The following is a 12,550-nucleotide window of genomic DNA, read 5'->3' on the forward strand; positions in this document are numbered from 1 at the left end:
ACACACACAAAGTTAAACGCAACTGCAGAATTTCATGTTAAGATTTTCTTTTTAACAGGCCCAGGAAGGGAAATGCCATTAACATGAAACGCCGCGCGTCGCGTTCATATAGGCTCTTGTCTGTAGGCTATATAGTTTTCCTCCCATAGCGCATATTATAAAGAAAAAGCTTAACGTCAATGCAGTAATGACGTGATATTTAAACTCAGTAGCCAATACAGCTTATTGAACATGCAACGCGCTATTACACGTTAAGCGTTTTATAATGTTTTTCTATGGGTGTTGTTCATAATCTGATTTAATCTGCTTGCCTCTATAAAGTATGCTTTATTAATAAGGTAGGCCAATATTGTGTATTAAATTTGGTGCTTCAATATCACTCACATTAAGCGTCTTAAATGAGGAAGAACGCTTGATTACGCTGCCGTTGTCTGTTTGAGCAGAATACTGCCATCTAGTGGTAGCAGGTTTTCTCAGACATCTGTGTGTGGATCGTGCAAGGTGAAACCGCGAAATGAAAGTCTCAAAATCCAAATGAATCAAATGAGATCGACTCAGAAACGAGTCAATGAATGCACGCGTGTCACCTGATCCACACATGCACATCTTCTGTGTTGCATGCGCAAATGATGATACACTAATACAAAGGAAAACATTTGTATTCACAAAAATGTCTCTATTTGTACAAATTGCTTCACATTCTTTCAATTTTGAATTTTGCACATGCAAGTTGAAAGGCATGGATAAAACATTTCTGCAACATGTATCAAGTTCATTGATAAGTGTGCTTGCACGTGTTAATCATTTTGATACTATAATCATCCCATAGTAATGGACAATTCCGCTTCCAACCTGTAGGGCGACCGAAGAGGAAAAGTTCCTTAGTGTTGCTTTAACAGTTTCGTAGTAGTTCAAATTTAAATGTAGAATCTACTAAGACAGTACATGTCAGACACTGTGGGTCTCATTCAATATTTAAGCGTAGATTATTTTGTAATAATTCCGATAAAGGCAGCATAATTCACAACACGTGCGTATGCACATGACTTTGTACTTAATCGCCTTATAATGTTAGTGAATTTTAAGTATCCTAATTTGTAAGGGGCCACGTCCAGAGGTTAGTCATTTGCATAAAACACGCCCAACAGAGCATCTCCATTGACGGTTTGTTGTGGATATGCTGTTGATTCACAGCAGCGCCGTCTTTTATTTTTAAAGGAAAGGAAAGCGAGGCTGTGAGGGATATACTCTTTCTTATACTGTCTATGGATATACTAAACCGTGTTTTCAATGGCATCCGCTGTAAAATAAATAAATAATAATAATAAAAAAAACAGCTGTATAAAGCTCCTAGATTACTTATTTTCCACAGCTCGTGTTTTTTTTTTTTTTTTTTGTCTACTTAAATTTCTCGAATATATGTTTTTGCAGCGTTTCAGCAGAACAATCCAAAAACATAAATGACAGTACAATCCACTTACGCAATCCAAAGATGGCGCTGCTGTGTACAAGGTCTATTCCTGCAATACCGGATCGAGGCTTCATATTCACGCCCGTATTTCTAATTCTAGGACCCTAGTTTTATGTTATTTTTTATGACAGCGCCACCTAACCAATTTTACTCCAACAGAGGAGACCAGCTGATAATATTAGCCCATTTGTGGCGACGGTAATGCAAACCCACCATGCTATCTCCGAGATCATTTTCACTTTCATCTTCTCTCATCCTGGCGAATGCGATGCATGACTGACCGCTGCCCTCTAGTGGCAGTTTATAGACTTGCAGTCACAACACAGCAAAACCATATGGCAATCAAATTCTCTTAACAAAGCTTAATTTAATACATTTGTTTAGAAATACATTAACACCTGGTTCACAAACCACATTCGTGCATAATCCATTGTTGATGCACCACACTGGAATGTCATAGTTTGAGAGTTGTAGATCATGATGTTTAAAGTCATCAAATGCAATGGCAGCAGTTATACCAGGCATAGCACAAAATAAGCTCTGAACCACTGAGAACAACAAAAACATTATAAGCAATGTTTTAATGCATAGTATGACTTTCATATCAATATATATCCAAATAAAAAAAAGTAGGTTGCTGTGAAAATCTGTGATGTGTGAGCTGGTTATGTGGGCAGTCAGTTTTGTTACTTCTTTATCATTACAAACAAAATTCATTTTCATTTTACAGTGATCAGTATTGTAATCAGTGAAGCATTATAAAGCCTGCGACTCAATAATGAGGAAAAAACATTAGAAGACTTAATATTTTTAAAATAAAATAAAACAGTCTCCAAAAATGGCCAATTCTGTTGAATCACAGATCCAAAATCCCCAGTGAACCAGCAGCCCGTGTCAGGGTAGAACAGGATAAATGGTGTCCTTTCAAAACTATTTGCTGTCTTGGTATCTACCTGCGATTGAAATAGAACTCTACTGAGTACTGATTAAGTTGAACAGTGCAATTTACCAAAGAGACACCAAGCCACTGATATTTCAGTGACCGCATCTATATATAGAGTTATTATTATAAAAGAGTCTGTGTGTCCAACATGGACGATTGCACACCAAACTGCATAATGAAAAAAAAAAGAAGCTTATGTACAAGTAACTAACATACAGTGTAATCCATATGATTATGAATTACATTTGGCACATTAAGGTGCGGTCACGTTGTTCTGCAAACTTTCACGGGGAAAAATCCAGCCATTTCAATAGGAATTTTATGAAGGCGAAAGATTTCTCCAAGCAGATTTTGTAACCATAACCTGCTTGGTTTTGAAAGTGTGTGAACTGTCCTTCATACATCCCTCAAGTATGTGATATTTTGCAGAAATGACGCTAATGTGACCGCACCTTGACCCTGTGAGATTTACATGGTTTCTGTTTAGCAGTTTAACGTCCTCAATACTATATGGCACGAAAGCAGCTGGTTAAAACAACTTATGGGCTTGTTCCCATATTACTTCTCATACAAACATAAAACATTAAGTAACCCTGTAACCAAAACAACAGAAGTCAGTGATATCCAGTCCTGATCCAGTTTAAAGGGTGTCATGAGCATTAGTGTTAGCCTGTAGAATCAGTGACATCTTATGCGAGTCTCATAGTTCAGAGTGTTGTAAGTCAGTAGTAAAGCAGGCAGAGAAGCCTCTATTGGCACATTCTTCACCTGCACATAGACTACAGCCAGATCCCCACTGCAGTCGAGTCCGCACCGGGGCGTATCCTGAGGTCGTCCCTTACACGCATATTCAGTCCTGGCGGATTCAGTCCAGTCAGGCCTGTATAAACGAGGTCTCGTTACCCACGGTATGGGGCGACCATGTGACCTCTCTGTTAATAACAGCTAAATGGCACTTTCTGGAGACTGGAAGTGTGTGTGTGTGTGTGTGTGTGTGTGTGAGGCAGTCAGGCTTTGAGAGCTTCAAGCACCTGTCAACATCTGGATTGTGCCTTAAATCACCGTCTGTCCGTCACAGCTCAGACCTCGGCCTGCCGCCCAGGACTTTTAGTCATAATGACTTGTCAATAACTGACACCCCTGAAACAGACAAGACAGCGGTTTAGTTTAGATTAGTTGTATATGGCGGTTGTGAGAGTGAAACAGACCTGCGTAGCTGCGGCCATTGCTCATGTTGGTGGGGATGAGACTCCATTTATCAGCAGCAGGGTCGTAGTATTCTACAGAGGAAAGGTTGCACGACCCGTCGTCTCCCCCGATCACGTACAGTAAACCGCTTATGGCACACACTCCTAGAGACAAACACACGCAACTCAGAACTGCAGGCCTTTCCTGCTCTTCCTTTTAAAAAAAACAATGATTTCGAAATGTTTTTTTAACATTCACAACAGGAAAAATATAAAACCATTTTTTTTTAAGTTGCTTCAGCCCTTATAAAACAATCGTTGACCCGAGATTTCTGAAAAATTTCTGGTATAGGAACCCAAATTTGAAAATGTGTCAAAATTTAAATTTAAATTTTCGACTAAAACTCCTCATCAAAAGTGCACTTTTTTTCAAAACATTTCAGCATATTTTTAGTTGTTAGTACAATACACAAAATCACAAAGTAACATTTTCACTAAACAAAATAAATGTTTCACCTAAACGTTTTATTCACCATAACTGACTTTCATAATGTTCTTACTATCAAACTTTTATTACTGTAATTATTTCAGTAACAAGGGTGATTTGAAACATGTTTCTAGTTTCATATTAAAAGTACTAAATTGAAAGATGATCATACAGTTGTTTATCGGGGGTTAAACCAAATGTTCTCATCACATATTACAATAATCTTGTGATTGGAGACAATGATAAAGTGGGCTGAAAATGTGTATAACTGTTATGAAAGCATGAGATCAGGTTTTGAAAGAATGACTAACTGTGTTATAAGTGGGGGAGACGATTTAGCCTTGTTCCCAAATCTCACAATTTAGAAGTAAATTTTGTTGATAAACATTAATATGAATGCACAAACTATACACACTATAAACAGACAAATGTAAGTGGCATAACAAAATACCAAATTAACTACAGCCTTGTTAGAGTTGTTAAAAAAAAAGTGCGTGTAGTGATAACTTTTGAAATGTTTGAATATCATGTCCATGTAGCGTGTCAATTTTTCCAACATTTCATATTTGTATATTCAAATAATTCTTTAAAACATCAATCTCATAACATTATTGTAATTTTGCTGTGTAAATGCATTTTAGTGAGCTTCTGTGTAAACACGAGCCCTGCTGTCTCTTTTCCGATTACTCACCTGCGTTTCTTCGGCACATGTTCATGTCACACACCTGGCTCCAGGTGTTAGTGGCAGGGTCATAAACCTCCACACTCTTCCTCACCAGAGGACCATCATGTCCACCTGCAGCATACAGCTGTCCATTGAGCACTCCAACACCTGTACACACAAGCACAGACACAATCACATCACACCCGGTGAATACATAGAGATGCCAACTGTAAGAATGAATAGAAGTGAGCCCAATGTTTTTAAAATCATGTCCAAAGAGGAACTAACCAGCTCCACTGCGTCTAGTGCTCATGTCCGCCACATAGCACCACTTATTACTGACTGGGTTAAACTCCTCTACAGTACTCAAACACTGCCGAGACGCTCCATCATAACCTCCAACAGCATAAAGCTTCCCTGTACAATCATCAGACACATTGTGTGAAATGAACTATCTCAGCCGCACAGTTTAAATATGTGACAACAACACCCTAAAGGTAAATCCTCTTACCTCAAATTCACTATTGCAAAATCATGCCACTTAAAACATGCCTCAATATGATGAGAAGATTGCTCAACACAAAATGCTCACCGTCAACTACGCCCACCCCAACACTGCTACGCCTGGTGTTCATGGGAGCCACAAACATCCATTCATTAGCCTTGGGGTTATACACCTCCACTGACGACAGACCTGCAGAGAGACAGAGATGCATTCATCAGCCATTCAAAGCGTCAGTGAAACAGGGATGCAAATGAGGCTGGTTGTACATGTGCTATGTCATGTTAACGACAACCGCCCAAAATGTAAAAGTAAAAATAATAAAAAAATACACTACCATTCAAAAGAAGTCTCTTATGCTCATCAAGGCTGCATTTATTTGATCAACAATACAGTAAAAATAGTCATATTGTAAAATAATACAATTTATTTAATTTCTATTTTAATATAATGTAATAAAGCTCCAGTTTTCAGTCTCCCATGATCATTCGGAAATTATTCTTATTTGCTGTTCAAACACCAAAAACATTTCTTTTTTTACTACTATCAATGTTGAAAACAGTTGTGCCGCTTAATATTTATATATGGATAATATTTGAAATAGAAATATTTTGTATGGTTATAAATGCCTTTTTCCTCCTTGCTGAATACAATTATTTCTTTCTTTAAAAAAAACTCATACTAATACTAGTAGTGTATGAATAATCCTGAGATAGATTTTTCAAAGATATACCTGTACTCCCATCAAAGCCCCCGACAGCATACAGCAGGTCCCCCAGTACAGCCGCTCCTAAAGTGCTGCGGCGCTCCTGCATGCTGGGGACGGAGCTCCACTGGTCCTTCAGCCCATCATACACATCCACCGTCCGGACACGCAGAGAGCCGTTAAACCCCCCCACAGCATACACCTTACCGGCCATATACACCACACCTAAATGAGACGCACAGACAGAGAGTGAGAACCCAGAGAAGAGCACACATCGAGAGATGAGGAGCAGAACAGAGAGCAACCTGCTCGACAGCGTCTGGAGGGTAAGTCAGCCACCTGGTACCAGCGGTCCTCTTGAAAGTCATAGCACTCCACACTGCGGATGGCTTTAGGTGCCTGACCCCCTACGACCATCATCACCTGCAAGATTCACAACAAAAATCAATCCGTCTACCTCACTATCTTCACAAGAAAGTCACATTCATCAAGGGCTTAAGACTTAGACTGAAATTGTCAAAAATAAAAACGTAAAATGTAGTCTTATCTCTTAATCAACACTTTCATTCTTAAAGTGAAATTTAGTGATGACTTTCATGATGACTTTATCGATTGGCTCTTTTATTTAGAAAGCGGGACCTATTCTGTCATATTGTGTGTTGCACTTTTTTCTCATTCATTGTAATTACGAGTGCAGCATCTTAGAATATATACAGTCTTTAACAGAACTGCCATTGACATTGCTTGTGGTTAGCAGAGATAATAAAGAACTAAGTACATCCAAACTTGCCTGGTACTATATGTTTGAAGTGAATCTGCAATATATTAATACCTTGGGCAGACTGACTGGTGTGCGCGGTCTGGTTCTGTCAGTCTTTATAAGGTGCCGCTGGTCTGCAGGTAAAAGGTGGTACTTCATCGCCTCAATGAGAAAGTCCTTACAAGTGTTGTTGTTTTTTATTAAGGGTTCCTCCTCTACAATCTGTACAAGTACACATTTAAATCCTAAAAATAATGCTTAAAGAAAACCAGAAATGCAGTAGCAACAAATACAGAGAGCTCGCTATGAAAAACTGTGAGCAGTCATACCTGAACCAGGTAATCTCTGGATAGCAAGGGCAGTCGAACATGTTCCATGAGCTTAGGCATGTGCTCCAAACGGGCCTCTTTATCGTGCTTTATCCAGGCGATCATGGCCTCAAAAACCTGGGGGTGTAACAGACCAGAATAAAGTGAACTATATGTTTCTCTGCATATTGTATGATTGCAACTCACAGCCACAGCGGTGACACTGAGGCATCTGACAGATGACAGCTGCCATCAAGTGGGTGTGTGTGAGCGCAGGCTGGAGACGCAAGTTACTCGTAAGCAGAGAGCAGCTAATGCAGTGTGAATGACAGATGGCTCGTCGTCCCTTTCAGCGTCACACACCAGCATACGTGTAAAAACCGACCATCAACTGTCTGCTGTCTACAAATCATGCACAGCTGAGCTAAAAACAGGCTCTGTGATGTGACGAGAAGCACAATATGCAGGTGACAACAGTTAGAAAAGACAACAACAAGGTAAATGAGATGGCTAATGCGTTACCTTCTCTTCAGTGGACACAGTCAGTTTGTCACTGGAGATCAGACTGCACACCTGCTGCAAGGAGAGGGCCATGAACTCCTCACCGACCATGACATCTGTGAAGTGCTGCTCTGTTTGAAACAAGCAAACATGTTTAAAAAATGGATCATATTGGTGGGTTGCTTAATCGACTAGCTGTTAGCCATCCCACGATGACTCAAGAAAGAAGAGAGCTCACCGGCATAAGCGTGGGCCTGGTTGAGCAGTCCTGTGCAGGCGTGAAGGTCAGCGAATGCTCGGATGCCCAGGCAGTTGGTGGGATGGAGCTGCGTCTGCAGGAAGTCACAGCAAAGCTGTCGAACATCCATCAACTGCAGCAGGCTGGCAGCTGGGAGTAACACCTGAACACAGCAGGAATAACACACAGAGATGAAAACACATCACACACACTATACATGAGGTGACCAGCCAGCCTGTGAACCAGATTCATGATGACTAACCAGTATAGGTATGGGAAGGTAATATCATCAACAAACAGTGTGTTTGCACTTATCCCCTCAGAGAGATGCTGCAGATCTCTGTGCACGAGAACATCCAGGCACAAGAACTATTTTTTTAACTACTATCTACCTGTTTTTATTCTTTGGTGTTCATACTACACATGCATTGGGCAATAATAACTCTGATGTATGTACATATATTTATACAGTTGTATATACAGTACATAAAACTGTGGGGGTAATAAATATAAATCGACACGTCAAAAAAAATTGTTGACCAGACATTGGTATTAACTCAAGAAATCTACACAGATAAAGTAAGAAACTTTAGAAATCATTCTAATATACTGATCTGCTGCTCAAGAAACATTTCTTATTCTTATCAACGTCGAAATCAGTTGTGCTGCTTAATAATTTTGTGGAAACTTTGATAAAAAATAATTTTGTGGAAACTTTGATTAAAAAAATCAGGATTCTTTGATTAATAAAAGGTTTTATTAAAAACAACATTTATTAAAATCTATTGTAACTTTATGTCTTTACTATCACCTTTGATCAATTTAATGCATCATTGCTGAAAAAATATATATTAGCTTTAAAAAATCAAATAAAATCTTACTGACCCAAACTTTTGGACAGTAGTGTACATACTACATACTAAATAGAGACACACTAATACCTATAGTTTGTATTTGAACCATTATCTCTCTCTCTCTCTCTCTTTCCAGTAACGATTCATTACGTAAACAACAGCTATTAAAATGGATTACAGTTTATATTGGTCAAAAATGTATTCTAACAGAGATTTAATTATTAGTAGTAATTGCAAAAGAGTTGAAGCTAGTGTCTCCACATCTAATTATATACTGAATGAATTATATGAATTAAAATGGTGGTGAACAATGAAAATAAATTTAACTAACAGAGCATCAGCTATTTAACAAAAGCAAAGGCCACAGGGAAGAACAATGTGCAGATGCTCTTTTCTAATTCAATGGCCACTTTCTTCCTAGAAATGGCTTATAGGGAAATTTAAAATAGGGTGAATCACTGCACTGAATGACATTGTTAAAATCTCAATGGACCAACTAAGCCATAAACAGCCGCTACCCCCACTGGAGCATCTGCCCATCCTCTCCAAAAACTAGGCCACTTCACACTGCTCCAGCACAACTGGCATCAAGCTTCTCAGATCATCTGTTCTCCTCTGCTGTACACTGTACATCTAAACAAAAGGCCCAGACACAAACAACAGAATATACTGGGACAATAGAGCTCCAAGACAAAGGGCAAAGTGCACACCACAGAAAACTTCCTCTCCCTCTCTGCTCATTTCCTCTGCTAATAATGAGAGGAAATGCCCTGCCTCTCACACCAGAGCCACAAGCACTAGAGAGCCAGAGGCAGAGAGTGAAATCAGCCTTTACACAAAGAGCTACAGTACAGTACATTCATGTGCCTTGACTTACCTGAACGTTATCCTCAGACACTTCGATCTCAGCGGTGTATATATAATCCACCAGCTTCAAGAGCGTCTGTCCATCAACATCCCTGATCTCGACATGGTGAGCCTTGCTTTCACTCATGTCACCTGGACACATCAATCACAATACAGAATCAGAGAGCATGAGCATTACACATACAGATCCAGCAAACTCTCCATCAAAGATCTAAAAAAAAAAAATAACTTGAAAATGAGACTTAAATAAGCAAAAATGTACATCATAATGTTTTTATGCAGAATGTTTTTATGTTTTTAAGCAGGGACACTTTATATCACCTAATGTCACTCATATAGCTTCAAATACCTTGTAAACAATGAAGTGTCAGTCTTCAATAAAGGGTTAGTTCACCCAAAAATTAAAATGATCTTTCTTTATTCATCCTCAATGTTATTCCAAACCTGTATGACTTTCTTTTGTCTGTGGAACATAAAAGACATCAAGTATCAAAGTATCTTTTGTGTTTTCCAGTTTTGAAATGACATGAGGGCGAGTAAACGATGACAGAACTTTCTTTTTTTTTTATTCCTAAATCATAATCATAGATCCTACATTGCTAAGTATTAGAGAACATCAGTGTGCAGCGTGGGACATGTTGCTCTCATCAATGTAAGAAAAGCATTAGGATGTGTATATGTAGAGTACCTGTGAACATGGCGCAGAAGTAAGGACTGCAGGACGCTAACACTACTCTGTGTGCTGGTACCTCCACTTCACCCGCCACCAGCAGAACGTCACAAAGCATCCTCCTACTGTGATTAAAAAGAAAAGAAAAGAAAACTGAGGATCTGGACCAGGGCTGTTTCTCGCAAATATATCATAAGCCTACATAGGTTGTAGAAACCATTGGCACCAATGGTCTTTATGATCTACTTAATCTCACGATAGAGATGTCTTGTGGACATGCAACATACGCAATCGATAATTAACTCTTAGTCAGATTTAGCACTTTTCACAATACAAAATGTTTTAAAGCAGTGTTACAGAGTATGTTAATGTAATAATATTTTAATATTGTCATGCCTAGCTGGTCGATAATATAGTTTACATTTTGCAACGATACAAGCAATGAAGCAGTTGAAATATTCCATATAGTAGGCATACGTGTGTATACTGTAAGCCTATGTATGAGGATAAAGTTGGGTATACTTGTAGCCTATATCAAACTTTATATAAAAAGGTGATTGATAATATAGGATAATATAGTTACATTTTGTGACAGTAAAAAAAAAAAAAAACTTCAAGACCATAACCAAATTTTGGATTTTGTGAGGAACCAAACTTGATGTTTAAGAATACATCCATAAAAGTTAAAGGGTTAGTTCACCTAAAAATTATCCCATAATATATTCACCATCAAGCCATCCTATGTCTGTGTGTATATGACTTTCTTCTTTCAGCCAAGCACAATCAGAGTTATATAAAAAAAATGTCCGGGCTCTTTCGAGCTTCATAATGGTACCCTAGATTTTTAAGCCCAAAAAAAGCACATCCATCCTTCATAAAAGTAATCCATACAGCTCCACTGTGTAAATAAAGGTGGTGCGTTTTTGTAAGAAAAATATCCATATTTCTAACTTTATAAACTAGAATCACTGTCTTCAGGTAACGAGTCTAGTTCCGGCAGAAAGCCGGGGTATTTTTTTATACAACTCCAATTGTGTTTGGCTGAAAGAATAAAGTCATATACACCTAGGATGGCTTGAGGGTGAGTAAAATATGGGATAATTGTATTTATTGGGTGGACTAACCCTTTAACCTCTGATTGAAAATCTCCCCATCAATGACTGTGGTGCTTAGCTGAATAACATGAGGGGCTGAGTAGGTTTACCAACCTTCTCAAGTCATTCATTAGACGAAAGGCTTTCCTCATGTGTGTGTGGCTGATGGTGTGCAACCCTGGGTCTTTGGCATCCTCCTGCGAATCCAAACTAGGCAGAGGACAAGGGACTCCATATCTAATAAATGAAACAAAAATATCTCTGCAACTAATATATTTAATTACACTAATGTTCTACCACCATTAAACTCTAAAATAACGGATCATTTGCTCTTAACACAAACTAACTTTTACTATTTTCGTATGACAGCTTCATTGCACCTACCATTTTGATGATACGGGATAAAAGATATTGACCACATCAGTGCATCGATAATCAAGTTACCGCACGAGACGATTAGCACGAGATTACTAGTTTGAATGTCTCGTCAACTGCTAGCACAGCAATAACGTTATTTCACTCGTTTACGAATATGTTTCATTCAATTCTCATATATTAAACTTAAACATGAAGTATCATGTTAAAATGTTCGCTCCTGAATTCGATGTTAAGTGAATGCACAACATAACGCTAGCAATTTAGCTGCTACAAATAGTGGTAAGAGCAAAATAAAACGCGTTCCCCAGTTCGTTTCACGGTACAAATAACAACTTTGTCGGTTACAAATCACGTCGGTTTCCTCTTTACCAAAAACATTTAATTAAATACATCTATTTTTGGCCGTTGCAACACACACTTACCCTTCACAGTCCATATCTGAGCAGTTTCGCGCTAGGCAGTTGGCTAAAGTTAGCTTGCTACATTATTTTCGTGCATGTTTTGTAAGTCTCAGGTATTTTTAATTTACGTTAACGGTAGCTTAAAGCCTCAAGTCGAGTGCTGAATGTCTTCAGTCTGTTTCGTGGTCAGTGCAGTCCCTCATGAGATGGCCGTGGTTGTTTATCTGACTGGATAGCAGCTCACAGCTAACGCTGGGCTCTTTGACTTTACACCCGAGAACGTCGTAATGGTCCTCCATCATCAGCGCGTTGCCTGGCAACAGTGATACAATCTCTCCAGTCTCCAGTCACTCTTCATGGCACTGCACTTACATGCATTTGTGCTTATCAGCTATTTAGAAGTTAATCATTCATACGCTAAGAGTTTAAAGCTAGGTAACGGTTTCTCATTGCTTAGCTGATTTCCAATCTAAATATATATATAGAGAGAGAGAGAGAGAGAGAGAGAGAGAGAGAGAG

At 38.7% G+C, this 12,550-nt stretch overlaps 1 protein-coding gene across 2 annotated transcripts; it reads right to left on the minus strand.

The window, feature by feature from the left end:
• Nucleotides 1-1,396: 1,396 nt before the first annotated feature.
• On the minus strand, nucleotides 1,397-12,334 carry klhl3 (kelch-like family member 3). 2 transcript variants are annotated; one of them, XM_081383504.1, is made up of 15 exons: nucleotides 12,053-12,334; nucleotides 11,367-11,489; nucleotides 10,177-10,283; nucleotides 9,499-9,620; nucleotides 7,768-7,930; nucleotides 7,551-7,660; nucleotides 7,050-7,166; nucleotides 6,793-6,942; nucleotides 6,266-6,383; nucleotides 5,988-6,185; nucleotides 5,345-5,446; nucleotides 5,041-5,169; nucleotides 4,780-4,920; nucleotides 3,623-3,766; nucleotides 1,397-3,554 (listed from the first exon to the last, which is right to left on the minus strand). In XM_081383504.1, the coding sequence occupies exons 1-15, from the start codon at nucleotides 12,064-12,066 to the stop codon at nucleotides 3,526-3,528; spliced, it is 1,767 nt and encodes a 588-aa protein (XP_081239630.1). In that variant the 5' UTR covers nucleotides 12,067-12,334; the 3' UTR covers nucleotides 1,397-3,525. The 2 variants fall into 2 exon arrangements, with proteins under 2 accessions (XP_081239630.1, XP_081239631.1); XM_081383505.1 differs by lacking the exon at nucleotides 11,367-11,489 and having other exon boundaries at nucleotides 12,053-12,216.
• Nucleotides 12,335-12,550: the final 216 nt, after the last annotated feature.

The sequence above is a fragment of the Scardinius erythrophthalmus genome, assembly GCF_964197995.2.
Source record: "Scardinius erythrophthalmus genome assembly, chromosome: 13".
Classification (NCBI taxonomy): Eukaryota; Metazoa; Chordata; class Actinopteri; order Cypriniformes; family Leuciscidae; genus Scardinius; species Scardinius erythrophthalmus.